Genomic DNA, 22,560 nt, shown 5'->3' on the forward strand with positions numbered 1-22,560 from the left:
CTGTTGAATTGTTCCTCTACTAGGGCTAACCCTGAAAACAAACAAGTTGCTGTATATTGGTCAGAATCCATTTTCTTTGCAACATGGTGAAATGTGCAATTTCCCATTAAGCAGTGCAGGAGATGAGTTCAGTAACATTGCTCAAGATACAATATTAAATCAAATCTCAAAGTGTAACAAAGCATTGATCCACATTCTGCAGCAATTTCTACTTTGTCATTTCATGGACACATTCAGCTTTATTTCCTTTAACATCCCTGGGGCCATCACTATTGAAAAAATCAGTAAAAAACATGTAACATCTCAAGGTAAAGAATTTGTCCATGATAGAGGAAAGAAAGTTGAAGAAAAAATAATTTGAGTTTTCTTTTATTACGTTGAAGCTTCAAAATTGTTTTACATAGGCCCAGATTAACACAGAACTTATGTTGGCTGTTCTTTAATGATACAAATCTAAACATTTCAGTGTAAAATACTTCTTTGTGCAATCACCTGACTGATGCTGTCAGATGTGTATTTACAGATGCGACAACTTTACAAATGAATGAATTAGGTGGTGAGACACAAATGAGTAAAACAACAAAATCACAGCACCCCTACCCAAAACATGAGACATGAAAAACAATGGAGCTTTCATCAGTCCTTAATGCACAGTGACTTAAAAGTGATCCCATTACAGGTTAGAACTAAAATTCCACAGATCAGTGCAATTCAACACAAATGTTACATGAAAAGAACAGCTTCTATTGATATAGTGGGGGCGGTCCATGATCATTGACTACTATAATCCTACTAGATTTCCTCGAAATACGAGAATCAGAATAGATATTTTACAGAGCCAAGTGTTCCATGGCAGCTGTCAGAGGGGTTGCACTTTATAAAAAAAAATTATAGCACTTTCCTAAATGAAGGAAGATAGAATACTTTCACAGAATTTATTGTCTAGTTAAATTGTTATATAATAAAATCAGTTATCTAAACCACCCAAGAACTGAAAAAAGGACCACAGATTCACGTTCTCCTTCTACCCTGTGTCCTTCATTTCTCAGCTATCATGCCAATCAATATTTATCAAAATTACTTACATGATGAATACTGAGGGGGACTGCACAATCTGCTTTCCATGCTTGGATGAATTTTGTTTTCTTCAGTAATAGACAGTTGTTGGTCAACTTACACCAAACAGGCTGTGTTTAATTGAAATGTTGAGAAAATGTGGTTGTGTGCAGTTTTCTCTTAGACGTCTGCAATAAATAATATTTTTTAACAATTGCCCTCCTGATTCAACCAGATAGCAGAGCAGTAAAATGCATTAATGTATTCCCTAAGAATGTAAACGCAGAATCCAGGAATGTCATAATTTGCAACAGATGTATATTTTGTTCAAATGATTAACATACAATGGATTTCTAATTATTGATCCAGCACGACTGTAACATGCAAGTAACCATGAATCAAACTGCACACTACAGTAATATTCCATGACCTCTTCAGAATGAAAAAAATTGGAAACTTCAGGGACGGTAACAAATGCATCAATATCTATGCCTTTCTTTCTTCCCCCTTCACATTTACCAAAGTTGCAGTACTGCATATTTCAAAAACATTCATTCTTCTGTTAACACAATTGCATTAATACTTTAACATCCTTAAATATTGATAGTTATTCAAACCACAATCAATTGCCATCAGCATGTGGCTAAAATGAAAATAACATTTCTGTGGTCATTTAACATATCTAATTTTATTTCCGCAATCATATTTACAAACATGGTTAATGGTGTGAAAATGTAATAAATCAAACTGACATCGTGGAAGACAAGTGTGACCTCTATCCACCGGCACAGGACCCATCGCTGACTTCATATGGAAGATGACAGGGCAAGTTTTTTTTTAATATTCTTGTCGCCTCTTGAAAAACTGAGGCTGTTGGGTGGCTCTAAATCAAAGCCATATCAAAAAGGAAAACGGCTTAAAGAATAAACAAGTGCAGTTTCTATTTTTTTATACACAAGTTCCTTGATGTGTTGGAGGGAGCTGCTTTCTGTTCCTAACTGCTGAAGTCTTCTCTTTGCACTCACTTGGCTTTTGTTGTGAAATATCTATAAGAGCACTGGCTATTGCAAGACCTGCAAATACAAAAATGAGAAATGATTGACTGGTTGTTCCGTTAGGGTCTACCACATTCTGGTCACCTCTCTGCATAATACCACAGTGAAATGAACTTCCACTCCAACTTCAGTACAGTGTGTTCAGTATGGCAACGCTGTTTGATTTCCATTAAATCAAGTCACTATTGAAGATCATTTTTCAGAATGTCACACAAATCACCTCATGAAATCTATTTATTGCATTCTCTGGTTCAGTACTGTTCCAAGTTATCAAAGCAATACAATTAAGTGAGCAACAATTCATTACTCAAATCAAAGTTCTGAAGGAACATTATTAACTATGCCAAGATGATTCACAGAAGCATTGGTCAAATAAAATGTAAATGAAGATCAAGTTTAAGTCTTCTGTATAAATACAGGGCTACAAGTATTTATTTCAACTATTCATCTGAAAGACACCTAATTTTATCAATTCACTTGGAATGCTTTGAAGTATTTTAGTTACTACTTTTGAGGGAGGTCAAAGAGATACTTTAAATTCAGAAGTGAATTTGATGATGCAGAGATTAGAACATTTGGTTATTTGAGCAGATGTCAGCACATGGGTAACAAAATACTTCACTAAATTTAGTATCAGTAATATTTTGATTGGTATAACACAGCTTAACATTTGCTTTAGAAACTTTATTTAAAAATAAGCTAGCCATTTAGTTGGAGCTCTGGATGAAAGCATATTTTCAGCACAGTACTTTTCCTTTTATGTAAGATGAATACCAAGCAAGTAAAATAATTCTTCTTAGCTTTCATGTACATACACAGAAATAGTACCTTTTCACATTGTACTTGTATGTCGTTTAAATAATTTAACTATATAGAAAGTAGTCATGATTAACATTCCCTCATCTTGATACAAATATGCAAACCACAATGACAAACATATTCAATATAAACAATTTTAATAGATTCATAAAACCTCCATATACCTATAAAAACCATAATGCTATTATCCCCAAACTATAATTAAAGCAAAAAAATGACACGTTCTAATAACTATGGTAGTTAATGATGAACTTGGAGAAAAAAATATGGATCAACTATTCCACATTTTCATAAAAGAGAGTCTAAGCATTACCCATTGACATTCATTGCCAAGGCCCCTAACATCAATGCCCTAATGTCATCTTTGATCAGTCATTTAACAGAACTAGTCACAAAGATACTGTGTCTACAAAGCTGATCAGAGGTTGGGTGTTCTCATGTCTTAACTCCCTAAAGACTTCTGACCATCTACAAGACAAAAGGCAAGAGTTTGATGGGTAATAAATACTGATCTTGCCCATGGTGTCCACATCATGTGAATAATTAAAAAGGCAAGTTCATCAGATATTAATGGAAAAGGTTGACAATTTTAAAAGTACCCATTGTAAAAGAGATATAGTGAAGGGGGAGTGTGTATTTTTTTAAATAGTCTGGTTACTCAATAACATTCTCAGAATAACCGAAGTCTTCCATTTTCATGTCATAGAGCCATACATCACGGTAACAGGCCCTTTGGCCCAACTGGTCCGTGCCGACCAAGATGCCACATCTAAGCTAGTCCCATTTGCCAGCGTTTGGCCCATGCCCTTCTAAACCTTTCCTAGCCATGTACCTATCCAACTGTCTTTTAAAAGTTGTTATTGTACCTGTCTTAACCACTGCCTCTGTGTAAAAAAAGGTTGCCCCTCTTAAATCTTTCCCTTCTCACCTTAAGCCTATGCCCTCTAGTTCTTGATTCCCCAACCCTGTGAAAAAGACCAAGTGCATTCAGCCCTCATGACTTTATACACCTCTGTAAGATCACCACTCAATCTCCTACAGCCCTAGCCTGTCCAACCTCTCCCTATAATTCAGTCCCTCAAGTCCAGGCAGCATCCTTGTAAATCTTTTCTGCACTCTTTCCAGTTTAATAACATCTTTCCTATAGCAGGGTGACCAAAACTGAACACAATACTCCAAGTGCGGCCACACCAGTGTCTCGGATGCTTTGGGTCAGCGAGGCACTTTCTCAGGATATAGAGAGGAAGTGAGTGGGTGAGATTGTAGCAGATCCAATATAATGTGGCAAAATATGGGATAGACAGAGTCCAATGAAGGTTCACCAGATTGACTCCCGGGATTGGGGAGTGGGTAGTCCTTGGGGAGAGATGAACCAGACTAGGACAAAATACTCTCGAGTTTAAAAAGATAAGTGAGCTTATTGAAACATAAAAGCCTTACAAGGCTTGACAGGGTTTATGTAGAAATACTCCTTCCCCTGACTTGGATGTTTAGAACTTGAACTCACACTAAAAATAAGTGGTCAACTATTCAGGATTGAGATGAGAAAAATACAACTTTCACCAAAAAGGTAGTGAATCCTTGGAATTCCCTACACAAGTTGTGGAAGCTCAGTCTCTGCAATATCCTTCAAGATAGGAATTGTTCAGATATTAAAGGATCAAGTAATATGAGATTTCTGCAGGAAGAGGTTCTGAGCTAAAAGATCAGGTGGAGAAGACATGGAGGGCAATTGGCTTACAACTTTGATTTCTGAGTTACTTTTTCTTAACTTTATTTTAGATCATTTACTTCAATATTTGGCTGTGGCAATATGAGGGGGAAGGTGTAGTTTTTTTTAAATGTCACTGAATGTCAGAGACATTTTAAGCTATTAAAAATCCCTCTCACTGCTTTTACAAGCAGCAAAGCTGGGAGCCTTGGTTTCCCAACCGTCAATGCCTTTAGGGAGGTTTTGGGGGCTTGGCTTCCTCACTCCACTGTTGGAAATCCTGATGTCATTGATACATACATCACCACTGTCTAACAAGATGCTGGAGGAAACTCAGCAGGTCAGGCACTGAGTTCCTGCAGATGTTGCTGCAGATTCCTGCTGCAGATTCCAGTATCTGCAGTCTCTTAACTCTCACCAGTGTCTAGAATGCTTTGGGTCAGCGAGGTACATCCAGACCATTGATGAGCATGGGGTGAGCACAGCCAATGACTCTGGAAGGTGTGCCTGAGCTAGTACGACTGAGCACTCTACCACAAGTTAGGAAGGAAATCGGGCAATGTACTATTATTAATCTGTAATAATACATGCCCAATTTCCTCACTCATTTCTGGTGCAGTGCCAGATCCTCTTCCCATCTTTAACCATGGGCAGGAACCAATGTTAGGAACTAGCTGTGGAGGAGTTCGAAGGTCATAATCAATAATTTCTTGAAGTGGCATGTTGAAGATTAGTAGGCAGCACTGAATTCTATTTTATTGTCGCAGATCTTGCTAGCCCAGACCTGTCTCCCAGAATTATTGTCTATGGTCTCCACACAACCACAAGTATTGTCACCTGCCTGGAGAACTGCAGAACTCTGTGCACACATCATTCTCTTGTGATCTTTGCCAGGAATGACAGAGGAAGAAATACTATTTCAACAATAGGAAATAAAATATATTAGGGAACCACTACATGTAGAATCATATTGATCTTCAAATTCAGTGGAGCAGAAAGGAACAGGACTAGTTTGCCCTCAATTCCCTGTGGATTTTCTCTTACAAATATTCCTAAAGTGAGCCTATTCTTAAGATAAGATATCTTTATTAGTCACATGTACATCGAAACACATAGTGAATACATAGCGATCAATATAAAAATAGGAAAAATACACCCCCATGCAGAAGTGAACAGGAGACTATCCCACCCACACAATGGTTGTCTGTGTTTATCCAGTTAGTCATCCAGGAAAGGAAGATTCCAGGATTAGTTAATACCATGTTCTAACCTAGCTGATCAACAAAAACAACTTCAATTACGTAGCACCTTCAATGTGGCAAAACATCCAAGGCATTTTACAGGTGCAATATCAAAGAGGAATGTGTACTGCTGCCACAAAACAACAAATTTCATGACGTATGTCAGTGATAATAAACCTGATTCTGATTCTGAGAAGAAAATATAAGGCACAAGATCAAAAGCTTAAAAGACTTCTTAAGATTTTAAGAAATGTCTTAAAGGTGGAAAGAGAGGCAGAGGTTTTGGAGGGAATCTCAGACTTCCACCAATGGATGTACAATGAAAGTGGAGGAAAAAGAGATGAGAATTAGATGGGCCACAATACCTCAGAATGGAAGGAAGTTACAGAACTAAGGAAGAGCAAGATTAGAGAAATTTAAAAACAAGATTGAAAATAAAATCAGAACATTGTTTCGACAGAAACCAATGTGGGTTCACAATAGTTCAGCACTTCATACCGATGTATTATTGTTCAAAAATACATGTCAATGAAAGGAAACTACAATTCCCATTATGCACTACAGATGTAAAAGTCAGCAACAAAGAAATGGCACTTGCCATTCATCATGACTAACAACTTGATGCAGTATGACACCATCTACAGGACATCTGTGGTGTGCGTCAGCAACTAATATCCAGAGCTGGTGTCTTCTCAGCTTTGAATATAACCAGCCTTTGAAGAACCTCTTATTTTATCTATTTTTAACACACTTAATATTGCTGTTACTTCCTCCTTTGGCAGCATTCTCTTCCGTGGTAATATCAGATGGAAGGTCATGCCCTCTGCCAGCATAAGAATAACTTCTTTTTGGTGCTTAATCAGCCCTATCCTTCTGCAGTCGCAGAGTCATGGAGGGATGCAGCATGGAAAGAAGCCCTTTGGTCCACCAAGTCCATGCTGACCACTAACCACCTATTTACACTAATCCTATATTAATCCAATATTTTTATTCTCCCTAAATTCTTATCAACTCCCCCCAGATTCTACCACCCACCTACAGTGACCAATTAACCTACCAATGTGCATGTTTTTGAGATGTGGGAGAAAACCAGAGCACTCGGATGAAACCCACATGGTCACAGGGAGAACATGCAAGCTCCACACAGACAGCAACCGAGGTCAGGATTGACCCAGATCTCTGGCACTGTGAAGCAGCTGCTCTACTAGCTGTGCCACGCTGCCTTCCTTTGAAGAGTACTGTTGGCCGCAAATCTATTCTCTTTGTCCTTCTCATTCTCTTTTCTAGGTTTTCTCTGTAATTTCTTCTTCACCAGGATTATGAACCCTTAGATTTATCAAAAGTCTGTTTTTTACTATCTATATTTCCTACAAATCAGGATGTATATTTTATTATAGGAATGTGCCAATTCTGTACTTGAGCCAATTCCTTTGACTTGGCATCCCATTGCTCAATGAGGATTATGCCTTCCAATTTTTTGAATCCAATCTACTCAGCCCAGACCCTTTTTAACTCATTGAGGTTAACTGTACTCTAGTTAACTATTTTTATGCCTTGCCTTTTATACTATTATTATGATCAATGTGCTCCAAATGCCCTTCACTCTTACTTCACCCTCTGAAATTAAACCTAATACTTCCTTCCTTAATGTCCTTGAAACATTTGCCCTTTACAGTGTCAATATTGGAATAATTAAAGCTCTCTGTCAGCACCATTCAATTGTTCCTGTATATTTCTAAATCTGCTTTCCTATATCTGTCCCACTATAAACCCAATATGACATCCACTGTTCTTTAAATTGATCTGCCTTTGACCCATCAACTCTGTCCTTTCCCTGTGCCATAACATTTCTTTGAATATTATTCCAATCCCTTCTCCCCAATTTTTCCTTCCCTATCTTTTCTAAGTAGCTTGTAGTCAGGAAAATAAGCTCCTAATCCCGCCCCCCACCCCCGGTCTTTGAGTCAAATCTCTTTTATTGCTACTATATTGCAGTCCCACGTTTCTACAAAGTAAAGGCATTGAATTCTCAACTACACAGGGCTAAGTACAAGGAGCAGCTACAGAAATTGAAGGCTGTGATTAGATCAGCTGAAAGGGTAATGGAAAAGAAAACTGTAGACAATCGGAATAGTAATCTGCAAAGCTTTTCCAGAAGTTGGAAGATTCAGAACTGTCAAGGTCCTCAATGGCCCTTTGGAGGTGAGCTTATACAAGATTCACTTGCATTGAATAACCCTGTCAAAAACTACTAGTATAATATATTGTTTTAGGTAGAATTAAGAGCCTAGCAATAGCTAGAGCTGACTATTAGACGATATCCACCCAAGGGTCCTTGAAGGGATGGCAAATGTACAGTGTGAACCCCGTTATATATTTAATAGCTCACAGCACTACTAGTTGATAGCAGTACTTTGAAATGAGATGAGATAAAATGGAGGAGAGCAACCACAAATTCAATAATGTGACATCAGTAAGAGTAAAGCTGATTAAAGGAATCTTTCACAGGAATTTCTTGGCTAGAGGGGGGCACACAGGACATTCTACTGCATTGGTCTCTAAGTGTTCATAAGCAATAGTAACTATAGAGTGAATAGAGTCATGGTCTCATTCATAGATTAGTTAACTATCAGACATGGCATGTTGTTTGTCCTTTTACAAGATCCTTGCTTGGTCTAGTGGGATATAATGTCCTCACACTAGTTTTTGGAAAGGGTGCAGAGGAGAGTCACTAGCCTGGATTAAGTAGAGCTGATGTTTACAGAAGTGTAGACCAAGCTGATGTGGCCAACACAATCACTAATTTTATCCAAAAGGGCAAATAACTAAAGGTAATAGCTGCATTTGGATGCCTTTACTTCAGCTGCTTGTCATGTTCCTCAATCTTTTAATAAAACATAATTTATGAGATACCATAACTGAAATGCAACATCACAGCCCCAATCCCTGAACAGGCAGCTCCATAAAAATACTGCTTTGTGCAGGAAAGTAATTATTCCAATTTCTTGTCTCATTGGAGTCTTTTTAAGGAGAACTGTATGCTTCACAGTGAAAGTTAAACAGCCTGAGAATTGCTCCATTTTAAAGATAATTCCTACATGATCACTTTTTTCTCACACTGATAACAAGTTCTGTTCCTGCAAGTATTTCCTTACAGGCCCAGATCCTGAAAAGTGGTTAACAGTTTTCCTTGGGGGGAAAAAAATGTAATAGAATAGATGGAACTGGGCTGATTACACAGATAAGCTTAATAGTAAATATAAAACAAGAAAAAAAGCATGAGATTGGGGCAGAAGAGAGGATGATGAATGGGAAGGTAGAACCAGCAGAAGGCACTTCAAACATTTTAATTTTATTTACTACCCAGCTTTTGTGATTTATCCTAGTTGTATAGCTTTTGTACTTAAATTGAAAGTGTTTGAAGCATGGCTGTAACTGCAAAAGCAGATTTCCCACAACTGCTGGCATTCTATGGAGTAAAAATAATTATGGCCCAAAATTCCTGGATCGCTTACACAGGTTTCTGCCATTTTCTAATCAGCATGTGTACACACATGCCTGCATAAGTCACATCAGCAATTGTTACGCAGTTGTGTTATCATTATAAATATAAAGTGCTCTTCAAGATGCTTTCAAAATGTTGAATAACCAGAAAGTTTTGCTTGAGCCTGTTCTTCTTTTGGGTGAGCAATTTTTGTAAAATTAGGAAATGTATGTGTGCCAATCCTAACCTGGCAAGAACTACTAAAATATGCATTACCAAAGTCACTACATATTTCAGGCAAGTGTGGGTTTGAACTTAACATGTATCCTGAAGAGATATCTGATACTTTATCACTATGTCTACCAAAACAGAACTGGCGAAGTCACAAACCTCTTGATGTAACTGAAAGGACAGTCATCACCCTCAGATTACCCTGAGCCATCCATTGAGATTAATCTGCATGGCTTCACCGTGGCAACAGGTAACATGAAAAGCTATTGTTCATATTGCACTAAGCATTAATAGAAACTGAGTAGATTCTGGGTGTAAACCTCCCTAATACTATTTTAAACACCTTTTTTTGGCCAATTTCACAATTTTCTTTTTATTTGTTGACCTGATTCAGTGTTGATGACAGCTTAATGCGCCAAAGGGGAAATCTAATTTCTGAGCAATGGCATTTTAATTTAATCCAAATCTTTACACATAAAAGGCAAATTGCCTTATAATTCAAAAAATCTCAGTAGGACCAATACCAGGTGTCTTCTGGCATTAAGCTTTACCAGTGCACTATTTGTGTAAATCCAGTAAACCTGAATGAGGTGACCTTTAGCACAGCAGATAAGCAAAGTAAGTGGTGAGGCGGTAGGGTTTGGGTGGTGTTATCTCAGAAATGGCAAAGATGGCCAAGAACATTTGAACACAACAATGGCTCAACATAAAACTGATATAAAAATTCCTTGCTGAATAAACCAGCACAATACTACTCTTAAGGCAATGTTATACAGAAACTTTCCAGGACATTCCAGGATTATTAGGAAGTAAATATTTTGAAATGTAGAGAAAACATTTTTTCTTTTAGCATACACATATAGAGAGACTTCTGCTTAAAATATGATTTGGGGTAGAGTAATTGACAATCAAATTAGAGGCTTCATGAACAGTGAACAATTAAGTCGCATTTTTTCATCAACATGAAAAAGCTGCTTTTGCTAAATCTTGAAAAAAAATCCATAATCAGTTTGTTGAGTGTTTCTGGATCTTCAAATGAGCAGATCCTGAAATGATAAAATTTAATCAAACACTTTTATCTATTGGGTAATAACTTAGTGCTACTGTACAGATTCGGGAAGACTCATGATTAGTGATGGTGTTTGACTTGATCACTTTGACTTTGTTCTTCTAGGGAACACAATTATCAACCGAAAAGGTAGTAGAAACATAGAAAAACTACAGCACAATTCAGGCCCTTCGGCCCACAAAGCTGTGCCGAATATGTCCCTACCTTAGAGACATATAGCCCTCTATTTTTCTCAGGTCCATGTACCTATCCAAAAGTCTCTTAAAAAACCCTATCGTATCCGCCTCCACCACCGTTGCCAGTAGCCTATTCCACATACTCACCACTCTGAGTAAAAAACTTACCCCTGACATCTCCTCTATACCTACTCCCCAGCACCTTAAACCTATGTCCTCTTGTGGCAACCATTTCAGCCCTGGGAAAAAGCTTCTGACTATCTACCTGATCAATGCCTCTCATCATCTTATATGCCTCTATCAGGTCCCCCCTTATCCTCCGTCGCTCCAAGGAGAAAAGGCCGAGTTCCCTCAACCTGCTTTCATTAGGCACACTCCGCAATCCAGGCAGCATCCTTGTAAATCTCCTCTGCACCCTTTCTATGGCTTCCACATCCTTCCTGTAGTGAGGCGACCAGAACTGAGCACGGTATTCCAAGTGGGGTCTGACCAGGGTCCTATATAGCTGCAGCATTACTTCTTGGCTCCTACATTCAATTCCACAGTTGATGAAGGACAATACACCATATGCCTTCTTAACCACAGAGTCAACCTGTGCAGCTGCTTTGAGCGTCCTATGGACTCGGACCCAAAGATCCCTCTGATGCTCCACACTGCCTAGAGTCCTACCATTAATACTATACTCTGCCATCATATTTGACCTACCAAAATGAACCACTTCACACTTATCTGGGTTGAACTCCATCTGCCACTTCACAGCCCAGCTTTGCATCCTACGTATGTCCCGCTGTAACCTCTGACAGCCCTCCAAACTATCCACAACACCTCCAACCTTGGTGTCATCCGCAAACTTACTAACCTATCCCTCCACTTCCTGATCCAGGTCGTTTATAAAAATCACAAAGAGTAAGGGTCCCAGTACAGATCCCTGAGGTACACCACTGGTCACCGACCGCCATGCAGAATACCACCCTTCAACAACCACTCTTTGCCTTCTCTGGGCCAGCCAGTTCTGGATCCACAATGCAATGTCCCCTTGGATCCTATGCCTCCTTACTTTCTCAATAAGCCTCGCATGGGGTACCTTATCAAATGCCTTGCTGCAATCCATATACACTACATCTACTGCTCTCCCTTCATTGATGTGTTTAGTCACATCCTCAAAAAATTCAATCAGGCTCGTAAGGCAGGACCTGCCCTTGACAAAGCCATGCTGACTATTCCTAATCATATTATACCTCTCCAAATGTTCATAAATCCTGCCTCTCAGGATCTTCTCCATTAGCTTACCAACCACTGAAGTAAGACTCACTGGTCTATAATTCCCTGGGCTATCGCTACTCCCTTTCTTGAATAAGGGAACAACATCCGCAACCCTCCAGTCCTCTGGAACCTCTCCCGTCTCCACTGATGACGCAAAGATCATTGCCAGAGGGTCCGCAATCTCCTCCCTCACCTCCCGCAGCAGACTGGGGTACGTCTCATCTGGTCCCAGCGACTTATCCAGCTTACATATGATGAGCGTTTGTTGGCTCTTGGATTGTACTCACTGGAATACAGAAGAATAATAGGGGACCTCATAGAAACATTTAGAATGTTGAAAGGACTGGACAGAGTAGATGTGGCTAAGCTGTTTCCCTTGGTGGGTGAGTCCAGGACCAGAAGGCACAATCTTAGAATTAGAGGGTGCCGGTTTACAACAGAGATGAGGAGAAATTTCTTTAGTCAGAGGGTAGTGAAATTATGGAATTCTTTGCCACGTACAGCTGTGGAGGCTAGATCATTGGAGGCATTTAAGGGGAGATAGATAGGTATCTAATTAGTCAAGGTATCAAGGGATATGGGGATAAGGCCGGAAATTGAGGCTAGATAGGAATAGTATTAGTTTAGCTCATGGGGCAGACTTGATGGGCCAAATGGCCTACTTCTGCTCCTTTGTCTTGTGATCTTGTGATCTTGATGCTCTCCAAAAACTCCAGCACCTCCTCTTTCTTAATATCCACGTGCTCAAGCTTTTCAGTCTGCTGCAAGTCATCACTACAATTACTAAGATCCTTTCCCATAGTGAATACTGAAGTAAAGAATTCATTAAGTACCTCTGCTATTTCCTCCGGATCCATACACACTTTCCCACTGTTACACTTGATAGGTCCTATTCTTTCATGTCTTATCCTCTTACTCTTCACATACTTGTAGAATGCCTTGGGGTTTTCCTTAATCCTGCCCGCCAAGGCCTTCTCATGGCCCCTTTTGGCTCTCCTAATTTCCCTCTTAAACTCCTTCCTTTTAGCCTTATACTCTTCCAGATCTCTAACATTACCTAGCTCTCTGAACCTTTTGTAAGGTTTTCCTTTTCTTTTGGCTAGATTTATTATAGCCTTTATACATCACGGTTCTTGTATCCTATTGTAACTTCCCTGTCTCATTGGAACATGCCTATGCAGAACTCCACACAAATATCCCCTGAATATTTGCCACATTTCTTCCGTACTTTTCCCCGAGAACATTTGTTCCCAATTTAAGCTTCCAATTTCCTGCCTGAGAGTCTCATTATTCCCTTTACTCCAACTAAATGCCTTTCTAGTCTGTTTGTTCCTATCTCTCTCCAATGCTATCGCAAAGGAGATAGAATTATGATCACTATCTCCAAAATGCTCTCCCACTGAGAGATCTGACACCAGACCAGTCCCAATACCAAATCAAGCACAGCCTCTCCTCTTGTCGGCTTATCTACGTATTGTGTCAAGAACCCTTCCTGAACACACTTAACAAACTCCACCCCATCTAAACCCCTTGCTGTATGGAGATGCCAATCGATATTTGGGAAATTAAAATCTCCCATCACAACAATTCTGTTATTGTCACACCTTTCTCGGATCTGCTTCCCTATCTGCTCCTTGATATCCCTGTTACTACTGGGCGGCCTATAAAAAACACCCAGTAAAGTTATTGACCCCTTCCTGTTCCTAACCTCCACCCACAGAGATTCCGTAGACAGTCCCTCCATGATGTCCACCTTTTCTGTAGCCGTGACACTATCTCTGATCAACAGTGCCACTCCCCCACCTCTTTTGCCTTCCTCCCTGTCCTTTCTGAAACATCTAAAACCTGGCACTTGAAGTAACTATTCCTGTCCCTGAGCCATCCAAGTCTCTGTAATGGCCACCACATAATAGCTCCAAGTATCTATACGAGCTCTAAGCTCATCCTCCTTGTTCACTATACTCCTTGCGTTAAAATAGACACATCTCAAACCGTCTGTCTGAGCACGTCCCTTCTCTATCACCTGCCTTTCCTTCCTCTTGTACTGACTACAAGCTTTCTCTATTTGAGAGCCAAACACCTCTTCCCCAGTTTCTCCAGTTTGGATCCCACCCCCCAACAATTCTAGTTTAATGTTCACAGTAAATGAGTAAGGGTGTTTCTCGATTTGCTTATTATCATAAAAGAGCTCAGAGTTAAAAGGAAGTGACCTAAGGAGATTGATGAACATGTCTAAGTTGGTAAGTAAAAAGTTACTATCTAATATTTTCATCTTAAATGAATTATCCTCTATTGAGATGAGTTTCTATCCAAATTCACTCCACCTGACAAAGACACAACTTTGAGAGGAAGAGAAAAAAAAATCTGTAGGATAAATATTCATTAATGCTGTATCATTCTCTCATTTACTGTACAAATGTTGTTTACAGGTCAATTATTTCAAATATGGTAGTATGTCTTAGAGTTAAAAGCATTTTACAATGTTGATTTCCAGGTGGCATGATGTTCTACAGAACAATCAGTTTCAACTGAGACACCCTGAAAGGAAAATCCTTTCAATACTTATTGTTGCTAGTTGAGTTTTCGGCTATACCAGAGTACTGCAACATGGAATGGCAAATATCCTTGCAATAATGAGGCTAAATAAGCCAGTAGTGATCTCTTAGGTTCATGTGCTGGGATAATGTAAAACAATATAACTTGCGCCAACTAGTTGTCAATCAATGAGAAATCAGTTGAGGTTAATTCAAGATAATATCACTGTGTTATGCCATTTGCCTTTTTTGTATCTGATAGATCTATTTACTCTAGAAATCAGTAGAAGGGCTTTTCTGAAAATCACTTTAACAGTGCAATTCCCTCACATTTATGGCACCATTTATGTTATCAACTGTTATTTTATTTTGACCAAAAATCATTAATTTCATTGTATTTGAGCAAGAACAATTCCTAAAATTAGGAATTTCAGGACAATCAAAACCTGTAACTGTTCATTATTCCTCAAATTTCTAATGTCCCTGAAGAAGCAAATTAAAACAATATTCAATGTTCCCTCATTCTTGTGGCCCCCCTCCCCCCTTCTCGTTCTCCTTCCCCCACCCTCATGACCTGCCCATCTATTCCCCACCTCCTTCCCTTTATTCCATGGTCCACTGCCCTCACCTACCCAATTCCTTCTTCTTCAGCCCTTTGCCTCTTCTACCTATCACCTCTCAGCTTTTTACATCTCCCCCCTCCCCAACCCTCCTGCCTTACCCCTCTCAACTGGACTCGCCTATCCCCTGCCTGCATGTCCTCCTCCCCCTCCCCCCACCTTCTTATTCCGGCTTCTGCCCTCTTCCTTTCCAGTCCTGATGAAGGGTCTCAACCTGAAATGTCGACTGTTTATTTCTTTCCATAGATGCTGCCCGACCTGCTGAGTTCCTTCAGCACTCTTTGTGTCTGTTGCTCCAGATTCCAGCATCTGCAGAATCTTTTGTATCTCAATATTCAAAGTTTTAACTTTTAACCCCCTAGACTATGCTGGTATTGTTGCCTCTTCTACATTATTTACATGAACAATTTTTCATGAGATGTTGCAAAAACTGTAATGTATCACTCATAATCTCTTTGTTTTGTTGACATTCCAGGAACACCAAAGAATACGTTACAGTTTTGGAAGTTAGATTTTTAATCAACAATCGATTAATTATTCTGATTGTAATGCATATTTGGATAAGTGAAACTACTCACTTCTGGATTTGCTTAAGGATCATAACATGCTGAAGGATTGCCACTCCACACTATTGAATCCTGTCTCCAAACCGTGACTCCGGACTGGAAACAGTTAAAAATTATAAGAAAGTGATCTTTGCCAAAGGTCCAGGCAGGGAATTCTATCAAGAGGCAGTCAATCTAACGTATATGCTACTGTGTATCTGTTGGCTGATGGTATTCTGAAAATGCATATAAATATGTCTGACAGCATTCAGCTGAAGGTTTTTAACTAATGAATCTTTGTGTTGGTGATGTTAAAGGTAATCTGTTTTTACTCTATTCTCCAGCCCGAGAGAGATTGTCTCTAGAGATGATAATATTGGGTGTAAGCTAAAAACTACAGAACAATGAAAAACAAAACAAGATTTTGATGCAATAAAATGTATTTAATTTTTCAAAGTGGTATGTAATAAAAATGTAGTTGTGAACTGAGCTTTAAATATTATTTTTGAACCATTTCCTTGCATAAGGTAATTCATTTCAATATTTTCCATTTTTCTGATACCATCAATGTTTGCTTTTTTGAATAAGGGAAATTAAAGGAAAATTCACTCCTGTCACAACAAACTGAATATAATTTTACCTGAACAGAACTATCCTTTTTCTTTAAAGGGTACTAAGTTTAAAATAACTTATGGTACAAATTTATTTTAAAATAAAGGTGAATATTTACTGTCACATGGTAGAGCAATAAATAATAGCTTGAATTTAATGTTAAATTTGGTTTATCTGTATACCTGTGGCAAATATATGTAATATTCATTATTGACATGATTGTTACTTTAAGGCTGTTACCCCCTCAAGAACTAATTGCTCTCTGGGATGTAAAGAGTTCCATCAAGGTAGTCAGTACAGGGCCTTGGAATAAACCATACTCATTTTATTTATGCTCCCCACATTTAATTTACAATGATGATTTAACTTACCAATTTTCCCCATAATAAAGAGACTTTTCAATATTAGCTGAAATGCATACAATTCTGGAATTACCTCGGTTTTGATACAAAATGAAATGGACTGCATAACTGAGACTGACAACTCAGTGCACTATTTAGTAAATGCGACATTTTTGCTTAAAAGATCAAATCAAACACCCCAACTCTGGAAAGGTAAAAGACTCAGTGCCACGAATTGAAGTCCAATATATTTCTTTCCATTCTCTGGAATATAACGCCCCAATCATCTCTGATGATAGACAAGATGACAAGATGACAAGTCTTTTTGCCAAATTTGACAACTTAAGATAGCACACTGATTGTGTGGCATATTGGATATTCCCAACATGATGAATTCTGTACAAAATGTAAATTCTCTCTTTACACAACAGAAATATTTCTATCTAATGTGTAGCTGGTTAGTGACCACCAGCAATGAAACCACATGCTTTCAAGTCCCAGACACAATATTTCATATTTTAAGCCGAGTATCTGATCTAGGAGAGACAAAATTGCCAGAATGACTCTTTAGACACCTTTTAGCAACAGCCAATGATAGCTTTTAACGGGATGAAAATCAGGTAAGTTCTACAAGTGAGTAGGTGATCCACGATTGTTAAAATTACCCCCACTGTGATATTACCATATAAATAGACTGAATATTTGAGTGAAATTTCTTTCTTCTGTTATTTTAACAACCATGGCAACTCCTCATTTAAAGCACAGTACAATTTCACCCCAATAGCTTTGATTTTTAATCCTTTAAAATTTCAATTTAGTCACAAGAAAATTCAATGTTTGCAATTATAAAGAAAATACATTTCATAATATACTTGGTAGGCCTGTTTTGCCACAAGTCTGGTCCATATAGATAGTGGAGTCTGCACACACTTTATATATATTTAAAAAAATTAATGCGATTTCAAATTAATGAGGTGCTGGTAATCCCTCTTAATTTTTTTTGGCACAATTTAGCCCTCCGTGAAAGCCATTAGACCATCTGCAACAAGTTGCTTTTGACAGCAACACAAATGTGCTGGAGGGCTATGTTGTATTTGGCTTCTTGGCTCCTAGAAAGTTAGAAATAATGCATTTTTTTATCAGTGCAATAGCAGATAGTGTAACTGGGAAGTCCAGTGGACTTAAATCAGAATATTTCGTTGAGAACATTGTTACATTTTAATGAGAAAAGCGCTAAGTTTTTATTTTGCATTCTGGTTTTTGGATGGGGATGAAGTGGAATATGTTTGAGACTTTATATATTTTTCATTAACCTGTGACCTTGTAGTTACTCATATAAAACCTTGTGAGAAAAATCAGCAAAAATCTGTTCTTTTCAACATACAGTTTTTCAAACTTTTATCAATATGACATATGCCAGTCCTGAGGATATGTTACTTCTGCACATACTGCACACAGTATTGGTACCAAGAGTTTAAAGGTAGAATATAAATGAGATGAGCAATTATAATTTCAATGCAGTTTTATAACATTGAACCTTAACCGTTAGAACTTAAAAAATGTTGAAACTGCCCTATTATCATTCATTTCTTGTGACCTGACCTCTGAGGGACTAGTTTTGCACCAAATTGCAGATATTTTTATATTTTTTTTAAATCATGGCATATGGACATTGCTGGCAAGGTCAGTTTTTTTTTGCCCATCTCTAATTGTCTCTGGAAAGTAGTGTGCAACTTTCTTGAACTGCCAGTGTTCTTCTGATGAAGATCCTCCCGCAGTACTATTGGATAGATATAAGATGCACCCATTCAGAATGAGCATGCAGCCCCAACCCTTTTCAATGTAACTAACTGCACATTTTGCAATGTCCAAGCTGCCTCATTAGAACCAACCGCCCCTCCTACTTTGGTATAACTTGTAGATTTCAACAATTCATACAGAACTTCCAAACCTAAGTGGTTAAAGGAAGCTTAATTTATTTCTATATATGATCCTCGCAGCTGTCAGAGGCAGATCACATATGTCACACTTTTCTGTATCAGATTTACACAGATTTCTCGAATAAAAGCAGCAACATATAATTAGCCAAACACCTTAGTTTGTAGATTACCAACATGAGTTAAATTATTCTAAACAAGCAGCTGACTACAATGGGTAAAATATTGTAATGGTGACCACATTGGTAGGAAACTTCAAGGGTTTAGAAATGTTTTTGGAGAAGGATCAACATGTGAAAACATGGAATACATTAGGATCCTACTTTGTATTTCTGTCATACCACACTGCTGAAGCCCATTTGATCAACTGCAGAACATTCAGACTCACATTATTTTAAGTCTTTGATGCTAACATTGTGATGTAATTTACTTCTAAGTCTGAAAGGCAGTTTTCCTCCATCCTTTCGTACCCCTGCCCTAACTTGGGAATTAGAACGACCTTCAAATTATTGAACAAGGTGCATTTAGAAGAATTCACAAAAGGGACAATGTAAAAAGAGAGAAAAAAACATTAAGATTGCAGAAAATAATAGCAATTTGGGTGAAAATAGGGCAAGTGGGTCAGAAGGGAATAGATGGGACTTTAAGAAAGATAATAGGATGTCAATGATGGAGGGTGACCTCATGGAAAAATGAAACAAAATTAAAGTGAAATGCAAGGCAAATGGATGAAAGAAAGTGGTAGTGAGCTGTTCAATGTATCCAACTACTCATTTTGTAACTTCCAACCTACCTCATTAGAGCCAACCGCCCCTTCTACTTTGGTATAACTTGTAAATTTCAACAATTCATACAGAATTTCTGAACACAAGACATCACTATATGTATGTATGTATGTGTATATATATATATATATATATATATATATATATATATATTTATATTTATATGAGGTTCTTCAAAGGAATTTGATAGGTATGGGATAAATAATTTGCAGTTCTGGGGCAAGAGCAGAGGAAAGGAATGTCTGGATTGCTCTACAAAGAGCCAGTACAAATTTATAGGGCAAATAGTTCCCTTTTGCACTATAACAAGTCTGGGTGATTTATTGATTGGTTTTGATCTAAAAGCTCATTGCAGAGTGATCAAAGCTGTGACTAAATTTTCCAGGATACTTGAAATTTTGAAGAGATGGAAAAAGTAAAAACAAGTGGCTGCTGCCCTGATAATAAAGGATGGATGAGGATGGCGAGGGGTGTTAGTGCCTGCAATCAAGGGGCGGAATTAGTTGGGCTGGAGTGAAGGTATATTGCTGAATGGAGTAGTTTGTAGTTGTAGTATAAGCTAAAGTATAAATTAGGATGCATGCAACAAGAGTAAATGGAATTATTCTGGGTGGTTTTAATCACATAATCTAGGCAAATCAGATTTTCAATCATACTGTGAGAAGCTCCTGGAATGCATTCAAGACATCTTAGGTCAGTTATGTCAAAGACCCAACTAAGGAACAGGGGATTTTAAATGAAGTAATGTGCAACAAGGCACCATTAATTTCCTTTCTCTTTTCTGTCTGTTAACTAATCCTCAGCCTATATTATCCTAAATATTGCCCTATTTGTTATGAACACTAATTTTGATTGATAATCACTTGTATTGCTTTTTTTTACCCCTTATCTGTCCTGTCTTCCATATTTAGCAAGAGATTTGAAAAGCAAATGGTATGTTAGGCTTTATTATAAAGTGATATGATTCTTGAGAGATAGATAAGGCTCTGGTGAAACCACAGTTGTGACATTTAGGCCTGCTTACCGAAAGAAGTTTTTGTGGGAGTGCACTGAAGGTTTACCAGATCAATTCTTGTGATTGGATAGGGGAGAAGATACAGTGATGAAGAGAGATTAACTGGACTGACCTACATTTCCATAGAGTTTAGTACAATGAAAAGTTATTTTTAAGAGGATGGAGTTATTGGATAAACAAAGGACTGCAGATGCTGGAATCTAGACGAAAAACACTATGATGCTGGAGGAACTCAGCAGGCCAGGCAGCATCCGTGGAGAAAAGCAGGCGGTCAACGTTTCGGGTCAGGACTCTTCTTCAGGACTGAAGATAGGAAATTGGGAAGCCTTTTCCTATCTTCAGTCCTGAAGAAGGGTCCTGACCCGAAACGTTGATCGCCTGCTTTTCTCCATGGATGCTGCCTGACCTGCTGAGTTCCTCCAGCATCATAGTGTTTTTTATTGAGTAACTGGATGCTGGGAGGATGTCTCCTTCATACTGGGAATGCAAGGGGCTCAAAATCTCAAAAGGGATTGGCTATTTAGGACTTGGATAAGTAGAAATAGCATCACTAAATGTGTTATAAACCCTTGGAATTCTCCTGCCCAGAGGCTAGTTGTACATTATATTCAGGACTGAGAGTGGTTGATATTAGATATTTAGGGAAACAAGGGGACAATACAGAAAGGTGAAGATAAGCTGGGATTTCAGCTACAAACATTTCTAAATATCAGGGCAAGCACATGTTCATATTACCTACTCCATTTCCTATTCTTGTCATCTGCAGTCTGTTGAGTTGTATTTCCTCCATAAAATTGAAAATAATAGCCACATGCATTTAAGCAGTGTCACAGTTTATATATCTTTCTCACCATGATTCTGACCCCTCACATCCTGATAGTTAAGAATGAACCATGTGATCACAGGTTGACAGTACATAGAATTCATTCATTGATTAGCACAATTGAAATATATACATTTCTTTTATGACTTCAGAAAACTAATACCTTAAATGGTGTAAATTTCAAAACATGTAAGAGCACTGCTGAGCTATGGTATGAAGACAAAAGAGACTGCTGTTGCTGGAATCTGGAGCAAACAACAGAACGCTACAAGGGGAAGCTTACAACCCTATGGTATGAACACTGGATTTTTCAATTTCAGGTAATCTACATCTTTGGCATTCCCCTCCCCCGCCTGGTTCCATCTGTCCATCACCCCACTACTTTCATCTGGTTCTACCCATCATCTACTCACTTCAGTCCCACTCCTCCATCATATTGCTATATACTGGCAATCTTACCTCTTCTGCCTCATTCCTGATGCAGTGTTCCAACCCAAAACATTGACCTACACCTTTTGTCTCCACAGATGTTGCTTGACCCACTGAGTACTTCCAATGTTCTCTTTTATATATACAGTATATACACAGTGATGTACCTTGAGACTTATGTAACTATGGCATTGTCAATTTTTGGGGCTGCATTTTTTCCCTTTCACGTGGAAATCTATGGATAATGAGCCCATATTCCTTTGCAGTGACCGATTTTATTTGTGTCCTGTTGCTGGTGAAAAGGAAATTTATACATTTGGTTTCACATTAATATTATGACATTATTTGTACTAATGCTATATAGAACATAGAACAGTACAGCACAGGAACAAGCCTTTGGCCCATGATGTTGTGCCGAACTAATTAAGCTAATGACACCTAGTTCCTTCTGCCTGCGCATGACCCATTTCCCTCCATTCTCTGCATCTCCACGTTGCTAGGTAAGAGCCTCTTAAACACCTCTATCATATCTGCCTCCACCACCACCACTGGCAGCACATTCCAGGCACCCACCACTCTCTGTGTAAAAAGCTTGCCCTGAACATCTCCTCTGAACTTTCCCCCTCTCACCTTGAATGCATGCCTTCTATTATTGGACATTTTAATCCTTGGACAAAAATACCGGTGGTCTACCCTATCTATGCCTCTCATAATTTTATAAACTTTTATCAGGTCTCCCTTCAGCCTTTGCCATTCCAGAGAAAACAACCCTACTTCACAGGTTTTAATTAGTTTATGCATGTTAATATTAATT

At 38.4% G+C, this 22,560-nt stretch overlaps 1 protein-coding gene across 1 annotated transcript in view; it reads right to left on the reverse strand.

Moving 5' to 3' along the window:
• Positions 1 to 384: 384 nt before the first annotated feature.
• The window catches only part of atrnl1b (attractin-like 1b), a 610,807-nt gene continuing 588,631 nt past the window's right edge, over positions 385 to 22,560 (reverse strand). The window contains 1 exon segment of the mRNA XM_052026988.1: positions 385 to 2,129. Coding sequence (XP_051882948.1) covers positions 2,005 to 2,129 — 125 coding nt within the window. The 3' untranslated portion in view covers positions 385 to 2,004.

Source organism: Pristis pectinata, chromosome 12 (assembly GCF_009764475.1).
Source record: "Pristis pectinata isolate sPriPec2 chromosome 12, sPriPec2.1.pri, whole genome shotgun sequence".
NCBI classification, from domain to species: domain Eukaryota; kingdom Metazoa; phylum Chordata; class Chondrichthyes; order Rhinopristiformes; family Pristidae; genus Pristis; species Pristis pectinata.